This window comes from Silene latifolia, chromosome 1 (assembly GCF_048544455.1).
Source record: "Silene latifolia isolate original U9 population chromosome 1, ASM4854445v1, whole genome shotgun sequence".
In the NCBI taxonomy this organism is placed as follows: domain Eukaryota; kingdom Viridiplantae; phylum Streptophyta; class Magnoliopsida; order Caryophyllales; family Caryophyllaceae; genus Silene; species Silene latifolia.
The window spans coordinates 157,915,720-157,936,326 of NC_133526.1; the positions used below are offsets into that span (position 1 = coordinate 157,915,720).

At 39.1% G+C, this 20,607-nt stretch overlaps 1 protein-coding gene and 1 long non-coding RNA gene across 2 annotated transcripts; one reads left to right on the forward strand and one right to left on the reverse strand.

The window, feature by feature from the left end:
• The first annotated feature begins 14,883 nt into the window (after positions 1 to 14,883).
• Positions 14,884 to 16,432, forward strand: LOC141607298 (uncharacterized). Its single transcript, XR_012526905.1, has 3 exons — positions 14,884 to 15,048; positions 15,912 to 15,964; positions 16,072 to 16,432. It is a non-coding gene; the product is annotated as an uncharacterized LOC141607298 (long non-coding RNA).
• A 1,340-nt stretch (positions 16,433 to 17,772) lies between these two features.
• Positions 17,773 to 18,792, reverse strand: LOC141585872 (uncharacterized). The gene has a single exon (XM_074406941.1). It carries the CDS (start codon positions 18,790 to 18,792, stop codon positions 17,773 to 17,775), a length of 1,020 nt encoding a protein of 339 aa, XP_074263042.1.
• Positions 18,793 to 20,607: the final 1,815 nt, after the last annotated feature.

Below are 20,607 nucleotides of genomic sequence, written 5' to 3' on the forward strand. Positions count from 1 at the left end.
TATTTGGGTCATTTCTTATCTTTAGTTCTTTGTTTTGCATATTCTTTGAGATTTTGATCCCTTGGTAGGAAAGGAGTAAGAATCTTGCATTTTCATGGCAAAACAAGACTAAATTGATCGAATTCAATGACCAAGCATCAAGGGGAGACAAGATTAGAAGGCCTTTGTACATATCATAGTAGAAGAGCAATGTTGAGGAAAGATCCTTGAGTCCCCAAGGAAATCCCCAAGGAATTTATGAAGAAAAGAGAAGAAAAGAAGAAGTTACCACGCTGACTGACAATCCGAGCGGATTGTCAACAATCCGCCCGTCCAGCCCCTGCACAATCCGAGCGTCCCTTACCAGAATCCGCTCGGATTCACCCTCAGCAATCCGCCCGGATTCGCCAGAATCCGCTCGGATTCCATCGTCCAAATCCGGCCGTCCCGACCTTAATCCGCCCGGATTCCTTCACAAAGACGGTTTGCCTTCTTCTTCAAGCTACGAAAAGAAAAGCCCTTCTCTCGAAAAATACCGGGTCCTCCTTGCTCAACTTAAAAGTGTAATTACTAGTTTAGCCCTTAGTTAACCCTAATGCATCCTCCCTAATTTTCACTATAAATACCCCATTAGGCTAATTAGAGGAGCATGTTCTTCTTATCAATAATTAGTGTAGTTAATATCAATCAAATCTCTCTTTAATATTGTAATCAAGTATTAATCAAGTTTTAATCCAAGTTTTAGTTCTTTAATCTCTCTCTTGTTCATCCTTTATTTTGGGTAATTGAAGATTATTTGGGTTATTATTGGGAGATTGACAACCTTTCAATCAAACATCAAGTACTTCTATTATTCTTGCTTTGTTATTGGAATCATTAGTAGGTACAATCTCTTAATCCCTTTTTAATTATTGCTAATTACTTTTATTTGTTCATCATGTTTCACTATGTTAGTATGATTGACAACCTTGCTAGCATGTTCAATATGATGATGAGTGAGTAGTCTCTTAGCTAGGGTTAATGGGTGATTAGGGGAAACCAACATGGGGAATGATTCATGCTTAAATTAATATGCTTTCATGTTTTATTTGCTTGCTTGTTTTGATCTCAACTCATGCACATGTTATGTTTGATGAAATGCTAAGCCTATGAATCCTTGCATTTACTATCATCTCCTATCTTTTCAATGAGACTTGTAAGACATAACCCAACTCGAGTCTCATTAGACCATGCATGTTGTTGAGTAGGGAAGATTAAGTCGACTTGTAGGTGTTGTACAATCTAATCGATTCGGCTCCGGGACCCAAACTTTCCTAGGATTGTAAGATATAACCCAACTCAATCCATCACAACAATAATTGCTTGCTTATAATTTGAGAACATATTTGTATGATCATATCCCATGATTCCCCTATGATCCCATGACACCCTAGTGCCTTTAATCAATTGTTTACACCCCTTTAATTTATCTTGCTTGTTTATTTTCATTGTTATTCTAGTTTAGTAACCTTCTACATCAACCCAATTTGTGACACCCCTTAGACACCACTAGTTACAATAGAAATCTCATTTCAACTCCCGTCCCTTGGGATCCGACCTTTACTTTCCTCTTTACTAATTGTAGAGTTGCTTGTTTAGCTATAAATTGTGTTTTGATTCGACCGTGACCAACGACCACATCTATTGATTTGTGAATACAAAACGGACCGATCAAAAAATGGCGCCGTTGCCGGGGACGGTGTTTGTTTGATTTAGATTTCTTTTTATTGTTATTAGTTGTGTCTTTCTTCACCTTGAGGAAGTAACACTCCTCAAGGTTTGTTCTAATCATTTTCAAGTTGTTTGATGTTTTGCGAGATGGATTTCATAGACTGTTTTGTAGAGAACCACTTGAGTATCCCTTACTTCAAGGATCCCATGCAAGCACTAGAAGCCTTAGAAGCAAGTGAGGCTAAGAGCATGTATTGGGAGTTGGAGGTAGATCTCTTTGAGGCCGCTCTAGCTAACAAGGAACTTACTCATGCACAATCCGAATTGGTGCATAACATTCTAGTAGAAGCATGTCAACCCATAGAGGATGAGCAATCCATCCTAGAGGATATTCTACAAACTCGAGAGCAAGAGGAACCCATCATGGGATTTGAATATGATGAGGTTGATGAAAGTGAAGTTGAGTATGCTATGAGAATGGAATGTCTAATGGAGATGGAACAAATTCTCAATGAAACTCCAAAGGAAGAAAGTAAGGTACAAACTCCTACTTTGAAACCCCTTCCCCCAAATTTGAAATATGCTTATCTTGATGAATCAAAGACCAAACCCATGATTGTTAATGATAGACTTGATGAGGACCAATTGGGAAAATTGCTTGATGTGTTGAAACAACATGAGAAGGCTATAGGTTATAGTCTAGATGACCTTAAGGGGATAAGTCTCGACTTTTGCATGCATAGAATTCATCTAGAGGACGACCATAGACCTACCATTCAACCCCAAAGAAGATTGAACCCCCACATGCAAGAGGTAGTCAAAGGAGAAGTCATGAATTTACTTGATGCGGGAATCATATATCCCATATCGGATTCCTTGTGGGTTAGCCCCGTTCAAGTGGTACCAAAGAAAGGAGGTACCACGGTAGTGACAAATGAAAAGAATGAATTAATACCCACAAGAATGATCACCGGTTGGCGTATGTGCATTGACTACCGGAAATTAAACTCCGCAACAAGAAAAGATCACTTCCCCTTACCATTCATTGACCAAATGCTTGAGAGGTTAGCCTCTAACAAATTCTTTTGTTACCTTGACGGGTATTCGGGATTCTTTCAAATCCCTATACACCCGGATGACCAACATAAGACCACCTTCACATGCCCTTATGGCACTTTTGCCTATAGAAGGATGCCTTTTGGTTTATGCAATTCCCCCGCCACTTTCCAAAGATGCATGATGAGTGTCTTCTCCGACTATCTAGAGACCATAATGGAAGTTTTTATGGATGATTTTAGTGTTTATGGGAAGGACTTCGACTCATGTTTGCAAAATCTTTCTCTTGTGTTACAAAAGTGTGAGGATGTTAGTCTAGTTTTAAATTGGGAAAAGTGTCATTTCATGGTCAATGAAGGAATTGTTTTGGGTCATTTGATTTCGGAAAAAGGCATCGAGGTCGATAAAGCTAAAGTTGAGGTGATAGAGAAACTCCCACCTCCCGTGAATGTTAGAGGGGTGAGAAGTTTTCTCGGTCACGCGGGTTTTTATCGTCGTTTCATAAAAGATTTTTCGAAAATAGCAAAACCCCTCACTCAACTTTTGCTTAAAGATGCCCAATTCCAATTTACTGACGAGTGTGTTGAAGCTTTTAATAGAATCAAAGAAGCATTAATCTCGGCACCAATCATTCAACCCCCGAATTGGGAGTTACCCTTCGAGATTATGTGTGATGCTAGCAACTACGCCGTTGGAGCGGTTCTTGGCCAACGGGTAGGGAGAGCTCTTCATGCCATCTATTACATAAGCAAAACCCTCGACCCTTCTCAAGTGAATTATGATACAACCGAAAAGGAGCTTCTTGCCATTGTATACGCTTTGGATAAATTCTGTTACTACTTGCTTGGATCCAAGGTGATTGTATTTTCGGATCACCGCGCTCTTCGACATCTCTTGATAAAAAAGGAGGCAAAACCAAGATTGTTGAGATGGATTTTGCTTCTTCAAGAATTTGACTTGGAAATAAGAGACAAGAAAGGAGCCGAGAATGTAGTGGCGGATCACTTGTCAAGAATCCGGTTTCATGATGAAAATGGAGAAACCCCGATCAATGACTCATTTCCCGACGATATTTTGATGGCTATTCAAACACAACTTGAAAGGCACATCACCCCATAGTTTGCCGATTATGCCAATTATATTGTTGGAAAAGTACTCCCTCCAAACTTGAACCACAACCAAAGGAAGAGATTCCTATTCGAAGTGAAGAGGTACTTTTGGGATGACCCAAACCTCTACAAGGAGTGTAGTGATGGGCTCTACCGGAGATGCATCCCTCAATGGGAAATCCAAGGAATCTTGGAAGGATGTCACTCATCACCCTATGGTGGGCACCATGGAGCAAGGAGAACCGTTGCAAAAATTCTCCAATCGGGCTTCTATTGGCCTACAATGTTTCAAGATACAAGAGAATTCATCATTCATTGCGATGCTTGTCAAAGAACGGGGAATATATCTTGGAGGAACGAAATGCCACAAAGGGGCATTCTAGAGGTAGAGATCTTCGATGTTTGGGGAATTGACTACCAAGGGCCCTTTGTGACATCCAATGGGAATAAGTACATCCTTGTGGCCGTCGATTATGTTTCAAAGTGGGTGGAGGCAATTGCCACCCCAAATGATGATGCAAAAACGGTCACCAAGCTTTTCAAGAAAATAATTTTCCCTAGATTTGGAGTTCCTAGAGCAATCATTAGTGATGGAGGAACACATTTCCAGGAGAAAAAGCTTGCATCTCTTTTGACCAAATACGGTGTTCAACATCGAACCGGCTTGGGATATCATCCTCAAACAAGCGGTCAAGTGGAAATTTCAAATAGAGAGATCAAGCAAATCCTTGAAAAAGTTGTGAACAAGACTCGGAAAGATTGGAGCACAAAGCTTGATGATGCTCTTTGGGCTTATAGGACGGCCTACAAAACTCCCATAGGAGCCTCCCCCTACAAGCTTGTATATGGAAAAGCATGTCATTTACCAATTGAATTGGAGTACAAAGCTTATTGGGCAATCCGAGCACTCAATCTTGATCTCAAATTGAGCGGTCAAAGGAGAATGATTCAAATCCAAGAGTTGGAGGAATTCCGACTACAATCCTATGAGAATGCAAAGATTTACAAAGAAAGAACAAAATTGCTTCATGACAAAAGAATTAGACAAAAGGCCTTGCACAAGGGAGACAAAGTCCTTCTATTCAATTCCCGCTACCGACTCTTTCCGGGAAAGTTGAACTCTAGATGGATGGGTCCCTATGTGATAACCGAAGTTGGAAAATATGGAGATTTCGAACTCAAGGCGGACGATGGAAGCAAATTCAAGGTAAATGGTCAAAGGTTGAAGCCCTACTACGAAGGAGCATTTGTTGGAGAGGTCGAGGCTACCTACCTCGGGCCTCCTTCCCCTTGAAAGAACCATCTAAGGGAGAGTTTGGTGGAGTCCTCCCTAAACCACCATTTGTAAATATACTAACCCTCTAACTTGTATTTATTTATTTCATTTGTTTTAATAAGTAGCATAGACTCTTTTCATGAGCGTAAGTGAGGGAGGGTCACTAATAAGTTTTTGAATGAAGGAAGGGACAAATGCCCAAGTGTGGGGACGCATCTAAGAAAGGAGAAGAAGTCAAAACTCGCAGCCAGAATCCGTGCGGATTCCAGAGAATCCGGCCGTCTTGTCAGGATCCGGGCGTATAGGGGAGAAACCGTACGTCCAGCTACGCTGAGAAATTGAAGATTTCTGGACTGAGGTCGAATCCGAGCGTCCTGTGAAGAATCCGTACGTCTCGAGGAATCCGGCCGGATCTAAGGAAAGACGCCCGTCTTTTCACCTATGCATCTCAAGAAAAAATCTCTGTACTGGAATCCGCCCGTCTTCTGAGAAAGACGCCCGTCTCACCATGAAAGAATCCGAGCGTCTTATGCTCGGGACGCCCGTCTTATGGCGTCAAAATTTTGGGATTTTCCTCTGTGGCAAAATCCGAGCGGATTGTGAGGAATCCTCCCGTCCCGTAAAGCAAGAATCCGAGCGTCTTCACCTCGAATCCGCTCGTCTTCTCACTACGTCTTGACCCGACTTTTCCTAATTAAAATACCCCCCCCCCACCACACATACTTTGACACATCACTACTCCTTCCACTTACCCTATAAAACCCATCTCCTTATGACTCCCATACATATCCAAATCACTCTCTTCACCCTCAAAATTAAAAATCCCCAATTTTCTAGGGTTTTCAATTCTCAATCAACAAGGAACATCCTTAGCAATCTTCAAATCAAAAGAACCCAACAAAAGAAGCAAGAATGGCACCAAGGAGATCCTCCTTTAGAAGTGCAAGAAGAACAAGGATGATGGGAAGTTCCTCTACCTCACATCTCAACACCATTAGAAGAGAACATGTGGAGATTGTAGATCTCACAAGGCTCGATGATTTCTCGAATGTAGAATTCCTTGATGATGTGCAGCGATTGGTCTTCCATCGACTCTTAAGTAAGAATATTCTTCCCACTAAATTTCTTTGTCATGCTACCTTAAGAAAGCTTGGGATTTTTCATCAAGTAGAAGCACTTTTTGAGGTTTTTGGTCTTTCAACTCTCTTTCGCATGTATGAACCAACCTATCGGTCCCTTGTGCTAGAATTCTTAAGCTTTTTGAAGATTACAACCGTAAACAAAGTGATATGCATAGAGTTTAGGTTGGAAAACGTCTCTAGGATGATGACCCTTGTCGAGTTTGCCAATGTGTTCGGACTTGATGTCTCGCCTACCCGAACACCAAAGCCCAAAAAGTATAATGTTGCACCATTGTGGAGGGCCATGACGGGCCGGGATTTCATTCTTACCAAGGAGTGTCTTGCTTTTCACATCCAAAACCCGATCTTGAGGCTTACATATCGTTTCCTTTCGGGTACTCTCTTCGCTCGCCGAGATCCGGCCATTGTAAACCAAATGGACCTTGTGTTCATGGAGTCATACCTCAACATTCAAGGGAGAGATGGGTATCAATTCAATGCACCTCTAGTTATGCTAGAGAAATGGGCAAAGTTTCGAAATGGGAATGATGATGGAATGAAGCACATAGTGAATGGTGGACTCATAACTAGACTTGCAAAGCACTTTAACCCAAGGTTCAATGAGAACAATGAGTACACTCCACTTACGGGGAGCACGAGAATTAATGAAGACCTCCTTGTCGTCCAACACCATTGGATAACCCTTGAGGGGGTCGATAAGAGGATAAAGTGGTTGACAAAAGGGAGCGATCCTATCTATCTCCCAATAACCGATCTTCCACGGGTCTCCCCAAGAAGAGGAAGCTTGTCCCCAATGCCCTCCTACCTCATCCCAAGTCAAACAAGGCAAACTCCACCACCACAAAATCCACTACAACAACAAGAACAACAAACTCCAAATGAGAAGATAAAAGTGCCTCCTTACCCCTTTCCCTACCAACCATATAACCATCCAAATCCCTTCATCCTCCCCCGTGACGACTTTGTCACGGGAATTTTGCAAGATTTACACTACCGTCAATATGAGACCTCCGTGGACACTTACTACGCTCTTTACCCCCAATACCATGAGATGGCTCAAAAAGGACGGATTAGTGAGGAGGGAGCTTTCCCCTCATGGGCTCAAACGGAATTGCTCTTTCCCAACTCGGAGAAGGCCAATGAAGGGGCGAACGGTCACAAAGGGGAGGAGAGTGGCGATTCTTGTGGAGGTGATACGGTGAAACTTGAGAGTGAGGAAGATGAATTCATGGATCCAAGTTTGAGTGATGCTTCAAGGGATATTTGGGATAGCGATATAGAGGGAGATGATGCGGATGCTTAGGAGACAACTTCATCACTAGGTGGAGCAAGCATGAGCGCCCACCTAAGTTCAAGTGAAGTTCTCTCATCTCTGCTCTTTATCTTTATTTTTCATGAAAAAGAAATTTGTGTCTTGTAACTTTGTTTTCTCTAATTTTGATCATTGTTGGTTTAGTCCTAGCAACATCAAAGGACTCACACCTCGGTACCATTGAGGTGTTCTTATTCTATTGTTCCCATTTGTAAAATCCAAAATGACAAACTAGTTTCATGCATAGCATAGTATATGCATAAACTATGCCCATCCTTTGACATTAGCAATAGTGTCTTACTCGGTTTGGGGAAGTTAATGCATACGCAACGGGAGGTAATCTAAATTATCCTCTCCGTCATAACAAAAAAATCATGCATTGTGTAGTATAGCTTAGTATAGAATTGCATTTAGTATAGAAATCATGCATCATCTTTGCATAATTTCCATCATTTTGGCCATTGAGGACAATGCCCATATTAGTGTGGGGATGGGAATTCTAACATTTAACTCTTATTAAAAAAAAACCCATAAAAATTGAAAAATTTCAAAAACATAAAAATTAAAAAAATTAAAAATCCAAAAACAAGTTCATTTCCTTTGTATATATTGTCTTGTATATATTGTGTTTGTTTTATCCTTGTTCACATTGATCGACTACGCCACATCCGAGACATGAGGATATTGAAGACCGCATGGTATGATCTTTCCAATCTCTTTTTTCCTCTTTATGTTAATGACTATGTGGCTTCATTTTGATTGATGCGGTATAAAAAATGTGAACTTAGGATTGCATTTAGATTATATGTCATATTAGTTGGTAGAATCATATGCATTAGGATGTATAAATGTTAGTTGCATCATGGCATGTAGTTTGCATGGTTAGAAAAATTTTGCGAAACCGTCTACTTGGGAAGCTTGACAAGTGTATATAGGCCCTAGTAGATGCTTTTTCTTCTTAAAACTTTGCTTGTTAGAATGCTTGTAAAACACCCTAGGATGTGTCATGCTAGTATCCTTTGACCCATGGATTAAGGCCTAGTCAAGAGTACCTTGTGGTGTGATAACTCCTTGGCTACCGTTTATTCCAAGGTGACCCTTGAAACCATGCATCCATCCATCCATCATCCATGTTCTACCACATCATTTTTGTCATCAAAGGGAATGGGCACAAAAAAAAAAAAAAAAAAAAAAAAAAAAAAAAAAGAAATTGTTCAAATTTGAGTTCAAGAAATGAAAAGAAAAGAAAAAGTTTGCAAAAATGCACCAAATGAAAGGAGGAGCAAAAATAGAACTCCTATGCTTCAAATACAAGGCACCCTCGTTACTAATTGGGGTGACTTTGAAAATGTTCAAAAAGAAATGCAAAAAGTTGTCAAGTATTGAAATGCCAAAAATCAAAAAGAAATGGCAAAGAAAATGTTCTCAAATGTCAAATGCCACAAGAAATTGGGGGGAAAAACAACAACAAAGCAAACTCCCAAAATGAAACTCAAAATATCTATTGATCCCTTTATCCATCATATCCATTTTTGTGCATGGTAGAGAGGGGACGACCCTTCTTCTTGTCTAGGCAAGAGGGGGAATTCCGCGATCCTCCAGTGTTTCTAACGCCATAGGGAGTCTACTCTTGACAAAAGCATTTAACGATTCAGGACAAAGGTACCCTAGCTTGACACAACTTGGAGGTGATTTATTGGTATCCTTCTAGGCTTAGTAGTTTGAACAAATTGCATCTATGAAGGATTGTGTACCCTTGAATTGCTTCCCTTGTAGATAATTTCCGCCACTTAGATGAGGAGAGTGGCTATTCTTTTGTAGATGCATCCATTACTTGATTTTGTGTGCTTTAATGTTTGGATGTGTCGCCATTTTGGCAAGACCCACCTTGCCTTGCAAGAAGGCATCCTACCTCATGGTTGTCTTGTTGTGAGTTGAAGGGGCGGAGTGAGCCCCGCTAATTGTCTCATATCGGCTATATTATTAGGATAGGTTAGTATTGGTCCTAGTCTTTGTCACCTCTTTACTCGGGACGAGCAAAGGTTCGGTTTGGGGATATTTGATGTGACCATAATTGGCGCATATTTAGCCCCCGAATTAGCCTTGTTTCCATACTTTTTAGTACTTATTTGGGTCATTTCTTATCTTTAGTTCTTTGTTTTGCATATTCTTTGAGATTTTGATCCCTTGGTAGGAAAGGAGTAAGAATCTTGCATTTTCATGGCAAAACAAGACTAAATTGATCGAATTCAATGACCAAGCATCAAGGGGAGACAAGATTAGAAGGCCTTTGTACATATCATAGTAGAAGAGCAATGTTGAGGAAAGATCCTTGAGTCCCCAAGGAATTTATGAAGAAAAGGGAAGAAAAGAAGAAGTTACCACGCTGACTGACAATCCGAGCGGATTGTCAACAATCCGCCCGTCCAGCCTCTGCACAATCTGAGCGTCCCTTACCAGAATCCGCTCGGATTCACCTCGAAATCCGCCCGATTCGCGAGAATCCGCTCGGATTCCATCGTCCAAATCCGGCCGTCCCGACCTTAATCCGCCCGGATTCCTTCACAAAGACGGTTTGCCTTCTTCAAGCTACGAAAAGAGAAGCCCTTCTCTCAGAAAATACCGGGTCCTCCTTGCTCAACTTAAAAAGTGTAATTACTAGTTTAGCCCTTAGTTAACCCTAATGCATCCTCCCTAATTTTCACTATAAATACCCCATTAGGCTAATTAGAGGAGCATGTTCTTCTTATCAATAATTAGTGTAGTTAATATCAATCAAATCTCTCTTTAATATTGTAATCAAGTATTAATCAAGTTTTAATCCAAGTTTTAGTTCTTTAATCTCTCTCTTGTTCATCCTTTATTTTGGGTAATTGAAGATTATTTGGGTTATTATTGGGAGATTGACAACCTCTCAATCAAACATCAAGTACTTCTATTATTCTTGCTTTGTTATTGGAATCATTAGTAGGTATAATCTCTTAATCCCTTTTTAATTATTGCTAATTACTTTTATTTGTTCATCATGTTTCACTATGTTAGTATGATTGACAACCTTGCTAGCATGTTCAATATGATGATGAGTGAGTAGTCTCTTAGCTAGGGTTAATGGGTGATTAGGGGAAACCAACATGGGGAATGATTCATGCTTAAATTAATATGCTTTCATGTTTTATTTACTTGCTTGTTTTGATCTCAACTCATGCACATGTTATGTTTGATGAAATGCTAAGCCTATGAATCCTTGCATTTACTATCATCTCCTATCTTTTCAATGAGACTTGTAAGACATAACCCAACTCGAGTCTCATTAGACCATGCATGTTGTTGAGTAGGGAAGATTAAGTCGACTTGTAGGTGTTGTACAATCTAATCGATTCGGCTCCGGGACCCAAACTTTCCTAGGATTGTAAGATATAACCCAACTCAATCCATCACAACAATAATTGCTTGCTTATAATTTGAGAACATGTTTGTATGATCATATCCCATGATTCCCCTATGATCCCATGACACCCTAGTGCCTTTAATCAATTATTTACACCCCTTTAATTTATCTTGCTTGTTTTTATTCATTGTTATTCTAGTTTAGTAACCTTCTACATCAACCCAATTTGTGACACCCCTTAGACACCACTAGTTACAATAGAAATCTCATTTCAACTCCCGTCCCTTGGGATCCGACCTTTACTTGCCTCTTTACTAATTGTAGAGTTGCTTGTTTAGCTATAAATTGTGTTTTGATTCGACCGTGACCAACGACCACATCTATTGATTTGTGAATACAAAACGGACCGATCATGGTTCAAGGGGAGTTTCGTGTTCAGTGGTGTTAGTGGGTTCGGGAGTGATTGGGAATGCATGTGATCCCTTTCGTTTAGCCATGTCAGATTGAGAGAGGGTTGTGTTGTTGGTAGGGTTGGTAGGGTTGGATGGTGATGTTGGATTTGATATGTGGATAGGTTTGAGTTGGGTATTGAATGAGGTTTTTACCATAGTAAAATGGTAAGGGTAAGTAGGGAGGTGGATGGTTGGCAGGTGAGATTGGGTGGACTTTGGGAAGTTTAAGGGTAGGTGGACGGATGATTTGAGGAGTTAGGTTTGATTTATTGAAAATGGACGGAATTTTGTGATGTGTAATGGCCCAAATAAATGTTGGATGGTAAGGGTAGGTTGGGCCAATTAATGAAATGTAAACAGTTCATATAAAGATTTCAAAGTGGTGTACATGTAAACATAGACCTTGACATGAGGTTGAGTGATTACCAATTCACAAAGACGATATCAATTTATGATTAACGAACAATATGCAAATACGAGAAAGAACAATATCATACTAATATGTCCCTAATTAGTCAATCATTTAGGAGAAAAAATATAATCATAGTCATGAAATTACGAATAATTAATTAAGCCAATGCAAGTCTAAGCTTCTCAAATTGTTTCCTTTCAAGTGGTTTATTAAATATATCGGCTATTTGATCTTCGGTTTTGCAAAAGATGAGTTTAACATTCTGTTTTTCTACATGGTCTCAAATGAAATGATGACGAATCTCAATATGCTTAGTCTTAGAATGTTGAATTGGATTTTTAGAAATATTTAATGCACTCGTATTATCACACATTATGGGAACGGAGTCATAAATAATTCCAAAGTCAAGAAGTTGTTGTTTTACCCAAAGAAGTTGAGAGCAACAATGAGCGATGCTAACATACTCACTCTCGGCCATTGAAAGAGGAACCGTGTTTTGTTTTCTTGAGCCCCACGAAATCAAGCAAGGGCCCAAGAACGTGGCAATTCCGGAAGTGCTCTTTCGATCAATGCTACACCCCGCATAGTCCGCATCGGAATATCCTAGAAGATCAAAAGGACAATGTAAGGGGTACCATAAATAAAGTTCTTGTGTTCCAATCAAATATTGAAGAATACGTTTAACCGCTTTGAAATGGGATTCTTTCGGATTTGATTGGAATCTAGCACATAAACAAACACTAAAGAGAATGTCGGGACGACTTGCGGTCAAAAAGAGAAGTGATCCAATCATACCTCTATACACCTTATCACTAATACTCTTACCATTCTCATCTTTGTCCAATTTGGACTTAGATATCATAGGTGTAGGAAGTGAGCTCCCATTAATCATCCCAAACTTCTTAAGCATTTCCTTAATATACTTTTGTTAATAGATCATAATTCCTTCTTTGGATTGTTTAATTTAGAGTCCAAGGAAAAATCCTAGCTCACCCATCATACTCATTTAAAATTCGGATTTCATTAGTTCCGAAAAATAAGCATAGAGTACATCATTTGTTGCACCAAAAATGATATCGTCCACATAAACTTGGACAACCAACAGTTCATCTGGCTGTTGCTTCAAAAACAATGTTTTGTCAATTGAAACTCTTCTAAAACCATTTTCAATTAGAAATTTAGACAATCTATCATACCAACACCTAGGTGCTTGTTTTAAAACATAAAGAACTTTGTCTAATTTGAAAACATGTTTTGGAAAATCATTGTTTAGGAAGCCCGGAGGTTGCTCTACAAAGACCTCTTCTTCCAAATATCCATTTAGAAAAGCGGTTTTGACATCCATTTGGAAGAGCTTGATGCCCTTGTGAGCCGCAAAAGCAATAAGTAATCGTATGGCCTCAAGTCTAGCTACCGGTGCATAGGTTTCGTTGTAATCAATACCCTTTTGTTGGTTATAACCTTGCACCACTAGTCTAGCCTTGTTCCTAAAGATTTCTCCGGAATCATCAAGCTTATTGCGAAAGACCCACCTAGTACCAATGACGGTACGGTTAGGTGGTCTAGGGACTAAGTGCCATACCTTGTTCCTTTTGAATTGATTGAGTTCTTCTTGCATGGCAATTAACCAGTCTGCATCAGTCAGAGCGACTGTCACATTGGCAGGTTCAATTTGAGAAAGAAAGGCATTGTGGGCACAATACACATCAAGATGAGCAAGATTGTTGAGAGATGATCTTGTTCGAATTCCAGAGTTAATATCACTTGTGAGGTTTGAGAGAGGATGAGAGCTTTGATATTTCCACTTCTTTGGAATATGGTTTCTTGTTCCCCCTCAGCAGTGTCAGTCTCAGTAACTGATTCCTTCTGTGTGGAATGGTCATCATCAACACTGCCATGAGTTGTTTGTTTCTAGAAGTGGAGGCAACAGTGGTTGGGTCTGTTGCGTTCTGAGAGGAAGCAGTGGCAGAGATACCACGTGTTCCCCCTGAAATGTTGCTTTCCTTTGGAGGTGAGGTGACAGTGCCTGAGACTGTTGTTGATCAGTGTCATTGTTCATTACTTCATTCTCCTCAAACACAAAGTCCTTTCGAACAAGACCTGTTTCAAACTTATCATCATCATCGTCTTCTTCCACATTTTGTACCTGTCCAAGCATACTAGATTCATCAAAAATGACATGGAGACTTTCTTCAATTAACATGGTTCGTTTATTGTAGACTTTATAAGCCTTGCAATGGTCGGAGTAGCCAATAAACACTCCTTCATCACTACGTGGATCAAACATACCCAAGTTGTTTTTACCATTGTTGTGAACAAAGCATTTGCTCCCAAAGCATCTAAAATATGAAATGTTGGGCTTTCTTCCACATAGTAATTCGTAGGGCGTTTTATTGATTATACTCCTTATCATGACACGATTATGAATATTGCAAGCGGTGTTTACCGCTTCGGCCCAAAAGTTCTTAGGCAACTTACTACACAATAACATGGTTCTAGCCATACTTTCAAGGGTCCTATTCATCCTTTCAACCACTCCATTTTGTTGTGGGGTTCTAGGAGCCGAGAAATTATGGTCTACACCATTGTCATCACAATAAGCACCAAATGATTAGTTTTCAAATTCGGTTCCATGATCGGTTCTTATGGAAACAAGTTTTAAATTGAGTTTGTTTTGAATCTTTCTTAACCAAATTAGATACTCGTCAAATGCCTCATTCTTAGAGCCTAAGAAGAGTGCCCAAACGAACATAGAATAATCATCAACCATGACACACACATAACGACTACCACCTCTACTCCTAGTCCTCATTGGTCCACATAAGTCGATATGTAAAAGTTGCAATGGTCGAAGTGTGCTCACAATTCTTTTAGGTTTAAAAGAACTTCTAACATGTTTACCTCTAGCACATTCATCACATACTTTGTCACACTACAACAATGCATACTTTTAGGGGCATTTATCTAGTGGCAAAAAATAAAAATGCCACCTTTGTTATACTTAAGTGGCATTTAATTTGACAAATATTCTAAATGCCACCATACCCTATACTTGGCTATTCACGCGCACAAAAAAATTCATTTGCCGCTCTTTGTTTTCACCCAATTTATTTCACTCCCACAATTCATAAAAAACAAAGACTCAAAAATTACTTTACTCTTCCTAAATGCTCATAAACCCTAACTTTATCAATTGGTTCTTTCATCCACAGGTTTGCTCTCCTCTTCTTCCTCTTTCTTAAGCATCAATTACGCCATCTATTTTCCTATCTAATTAGTTCAATAATAACTTTTTTGTTAGGTTTCATTTGTTACAATTCAATTTTTTTTCAATTTCTACTGTGTACGATCAATGCTTTCATTTTGATGATGATTGACTACACTAGAAAATTGCAAATTTGCAAAGAGAGATAGGTGTATGTTGGATAGTGATAACATGTGCATTCATATTTATTAGGAGTATAATTGTTTAAAGTGGGTAATTGTGTAATTAACAAAAATCGTGAGATAATTGAGATCACAATATTTGAATTGGGTAATTGAAATCATTGATTATTATGTTTGGGTGGTGATAATTAGTGATTAATATTCATATGAGGGATTTTTTAATTTGTGCAGTAGATATTGATTCTTCCTTATTTGAGTGTGTACTGTTTGTGGTGAGGGATATTGTTTGTTCTTAAGCAATGAATTTTTTGATGTGTGTAAAAGTTTGAAGCTTTTTTGTCATATACTCCTCAATTGTAGAGACTATCTGCTTTAGAAATACATGTTTCAACTAATTAATTAGCAATAGCGATGCAAACACTAGTGACATGGTGTATGTTGTGCGCCAAGATTATACTTGTACTGTTGCTGCTCACTATGAAGTTACTGTTTGTTTATTATGAGTGTCCAATATTTGACTTGTTTAAATCTTAAGACGGATATACCCGTCTTAAGAGAGACTTACTGCTTGTTTATTACGAGTGGCCAAAACCATGTCGTACCACAAACTATGGTTAAGTCTATTCAAATTTGTTACACATTAAAATTTGTTTGATACTTATCGTGTTTCTGGCTTGTTAAATTGCAGGATGCTTTTGAAGGTTACAATGGGCGCGACTTTGGCCACCTCATAAATCTGGTGTATGTACTTTGCAATTGTTCCATGTTTTGTTACATTGAATATGCTGCAATGGTCATGTTAAATTGAGTTTCTGTGATTTTGTGACGTTAATGTAATGTATGTGCAGTACGCAGAGGAGTATATACTGGTCTATGTATCGCAATGAAGAATGTCGCAAGCTATGAACGTTGGCACAGGTGACTGACAAATTGCATTAGTTTTGGTTGAAGGATGATGTATGGCATTTTGCCCAGGTCAGGTCGGATTCTCGTAGAAGGATATATGGCGTTTTGGTTATGACAAAGTAGGAGTAATGGCTCTGCTGCAGGATCCCGACCCAAAATCGAAGCTATAACTCGAGCATTTTTTACTTTTGCACGATACCAATTTATGCTTTAGGTTATCTTTTGATTAGGTGTTAATGAATTGAGTTGATATTTTGTAATGACAATTTTTATTTTCAATATTATATATGCTATTATTTTATATGTTTTGTCCTTTTTTTTTAAGTAGTTACTTTTTATTTTATACAAACAAAAATACCAAATAACAAAAAAAATCTTTTAAAAAAATTGCACGCATATCAATGAACTAACAAGTATTAAAGAAAAAAGAAAAATGGTGAATCTCAAAATTTATGAAAAGGGCTTAGATGGCGTTTATGTAGCCATTTACCAGCATATGTAGCAAATGCCACTAGGAGTTTTAGCGACATTGGATATGGCGGCATTTACACAAATGCTGCTATTACTTTTAGCGGCATTTATATATGCCGCAATAACAGAAATTAAACGCCGCTACAAGTACACTATGTTGTAGTGTCAAAGTCAAATTTTATGTTACGAAAACCTTCAACTAAGTCAAGTTTTCTAAGGGTATTTAGAGTTTTAGTATTAACATGTCCAAACCTTTTATGCCACAACCAAGGATCATTACTCGTTACACTCATGCAAGACATGGTATGACCGGATAAAGTGTTCAAGTTGGTTAAGTACAAATCTTTGACACGTCTACCTTCGAGAATTAATTCATGAGTAGTGACAAAAAATATTCGACACAAATTAACACTAAATTCTACAACATTACCCTTATCACATAGTTTAGAAATGCTAAGGAGATTATGCTTCAAACCTTTGACAAGTCGCAAGTTGTCGACAAAAAGAGATGGTGACTTACCGACCTTTCCAATGCCAATCACTTCACCCTTTTTGTTGTCACCAAACCTTACCGTGCCACCATTATACGCCTTTAGTGAGAGGAATTGGCTTCTATCACCCGTCATGTGATGAGAGCATCCACTATCCAAGTACCAATTGCGGCCGCCTCTCACCAAGCCCTACAAAAGATTAGACTTTGAGTTTAGGAACCCAAACAAACTTGGGTCCCCTTTTATGATCAACATATCTTACGATGTCCTTCCTAATCCACATTTGTTTTATAACTTTAATGTTCTTGTTAATGTCATTGAATCTTTTCTTGCAAGTATTAAGGACATGACCATCCTTACCACAATAGTTGCAAATACTATATTCGGAAAGACCAACGTATTTTCTTCTCCTAAAGTCGGTCTTAGGCTTCTGGATGTGACAATCTTTATGACTGTTCCATCTAAATCCCAAACCGGCAACCTTGTCATATCTCTTGGATTGACTAGTGAGGAATTTTAACACGGTTTGACTTCTTTCCCATTTTTCAGTGACATTTTTGGCATTCACAAGTTCTTTAGTCAATTCATTGACTTTTTTTTTTTGGGAAAATGTAAGTTGCCATTAATAATCATCACCCATACAATTTTGCCTAAGGTTAGAACCTTAGAGTACAAGACCTATCACATACAAATGCGTTCCCTCCAGATTTGTACACCTCTAACAACTGACCCAACTCTATTACACCTCAGCCTCATTCTAATTTCACTTTTACAATTTTTAAAGACAGTTCCAGGGGTAAGCAAGTAACCCTCCATTCTACTTTGGTTCCTGCACCTCCAAATTGCATAAATCAAAGCAGCCACAGCAGCAGCTACAGTTTTCTTTATCAGTAAAGAGCGATTCCTGTATTTTACCCACCAGTCCAGCACCTGTTGCTCAAGAATGTCCACATTCAGCCATTCAGACATTAAAGCCAAACACTTCTTGCTGTAAATACACTGAAAGAATAGATGCTCCACAGACTCAGCATCCAGTCCACAGAGATAACAGCAATTTGAATGAATCACACCCATTCTCATAAGCCTGTCCTGCGTTAACAGTCTTCTATGTGCCATTAACCACAAGATGAACCCATGTTTGGGAACCATCAGCTTGTTAGTAACCCAAGGATGCCATGCTTTGTCAGGACCTTCATCCACAAGCCAAGAGTACCCAAGTTTTATGCTATAATCACCAAAACCACCACTGAACAGGAAAGGTTTAATCAGGTTTTTAACCCAACAGATTTTTTTCCATGCCCAGCTAGCCCCTTGCCCAGGTTCATATACCTCCCAGTCTTTATCCTTCATATACACTGCATGAATCCATCTGACCCACAGATGGTCAGTTTTCTTTGCAATCCACCATGCGTATTTTGCAACTGCAGCAATGTTCCACCAATAAAGACATTTCAGGCCTAACCCTCCTTTCCTTGTTGGTTTACAAACATATTCCCAAGCCACTAAGGCTGGGCTATCTTTCAGTTCATTGCCGTGCCAGAGAAATTTCCTGCACAATCTATCAATATGTTGTAAAACAGTCTTGGGGAGAATGAATATTCTGGCCCAATAGTTATGCAGGTTGTGCAGCACAGACTGAATTAACACCAGTCTCCCTGCATAAGACAACTTACGAGCCCCAATCCCTCTGATGCGAGCCATAACCTTATCAATAAGCCCCTGACAATTCATTGACTTTGGTGAGAAGATGCATGTTCTTTTCCTTTTCTCTTTTAAGTTCATCATTCTTCTCAACATCTATTGACGACCTTTTTTCAACTATGAAGTCATGAGTGTGAGCATTGAGTTTAGACACAAGATATCCAATTCTTTCCTTAGACTCCTCATACTTAGATGTCATTTCATCAAGACGTTTGTTTAGATCAATGAATTCTTCGGATCTTTGGTGAAGTATGGATCTAGAAGTACTACATTCGGGCATACCCTTTTGAAGGAAGTGAAGCCTTTCGTGAAGGACTCCTATTTCTTTCTTGAGATTAGCTACTTCACCCTTTAGACGCTCGTTTTCACTGACCAAACATTTGACGTTTTCATTTGACTTATCTAGGTCTTTGTTGGATACAACAGTTTCAGACACTGTTTCTCTGAAGTCTACTATTTCAACCACAAGGTCATATACTTCATTTTCGAGAGCATCTTTGTCCTTTAAGAGATCATCACGCTCCTTGGTTAGCGAGGAGACTTGCATCACCAAGGTGGTGTTGACATTTTCAAGGTCAGAGACGTCCGTTGGGGTCATCTTAAGACGCTCTAGTTCCTTAGTAAATTGTTTGTTTATTTTGTTGACTCTCTTTACTTCCTCGTAAGCCTCAGAGGTGACAGTGACGCTGTCTGTTGCTTTTAGTTCGTTCTTAAGGTTAAAGTTCTCTTGAGAAATTTCCTCAATCTCACTTTGCATGACATCAAGTTTATCATTTTGAAACCGACACTTATCAAAAAGTTGGTCAAGAAGCTTACATACTTTCTCTTTGGAGTAAGTTCTAGCCTTGGCCTTTAGATGATTTACCTCAATGTCGGAATCGGATTCGGAGTCATCGGGATTAGCCATGAGGCATCTAAGATGTTCGATTTTTGAAGTTTTTGAGACTTTGTCCTTGAGATGACTTGTAAGACACATTTTAGCCTCTAGTTCCTCCTCGATGAGTTCCTCATCTTCCTCAGTGTCGGACATTCCCCAAATAGCACTCATGACTTTATGTTTGTAGTCCTTTTTAACCTTGTCTCGTTTTTCCTTAGATTTGATTTCATCCCACTTGGGACATTCTTTAATTTGATGAGTTTTATCACCACACTTAAAGCATCCCACGGTGGAACTATGTCGTTTCTTGGGAAAACGTTTTTTCGAGTAATTATTATTGAACCTTTTATTACCTTGACCATTGACTAACCCGACTAGATTCCTTGAGAACATATCAAACTCGTCTTCCTCCTCGTCTTCTCCATCACTTGGAGAGGACGTGAGGGCGAGACTCTTTCCCTTTGAGGGGTCACTAGAATGCTTGTCGAGATTAAACTCGTGAGCCATTAATGATCCCATTAGTTCATGAAGAGATAGGGTTGACAAATCTTTAGATTCTTCTATGGCGGTAACTTTGGGTTGCCACTTAGAGGTTAGACTACGAAGGATTTTTCGAATGATGTCCTCGGACTTGAAGTTCCTTCCTAGACTCTTTAGCTCATTAATAATACAAGAAAAACGTGAAGAAAAACTATTTATGGATTCGTCCTTTGACATTCTAAACATCTCATATTGTTGGATGAGAAAGTCAATACGGTGTTTTCTAACATGGGAAGTCCCCTCATAAGTAAGTACGAGAGAATCCTAAATAGATTTTGCCGTAGGACATCCAGATATTCGACTAACTTCCCCCTCACCAACACAACGTTGAAGAATCGGCATTGCTTTAGAGTTCTTTTCGGCAAGTTTGAAGTCATTTTCATTGTAATCTTTTTCCT

What these genes read in the sequence shown, in the direction of transcription:
- LOC141585872 (XM_074406941.1), bottom strand. Translation starts at nt 18,792, where the DNA reads ATGGCTCGCATCAGAGGGATTGGGGCTCGTAAGTTGTCTTATGCAGGG.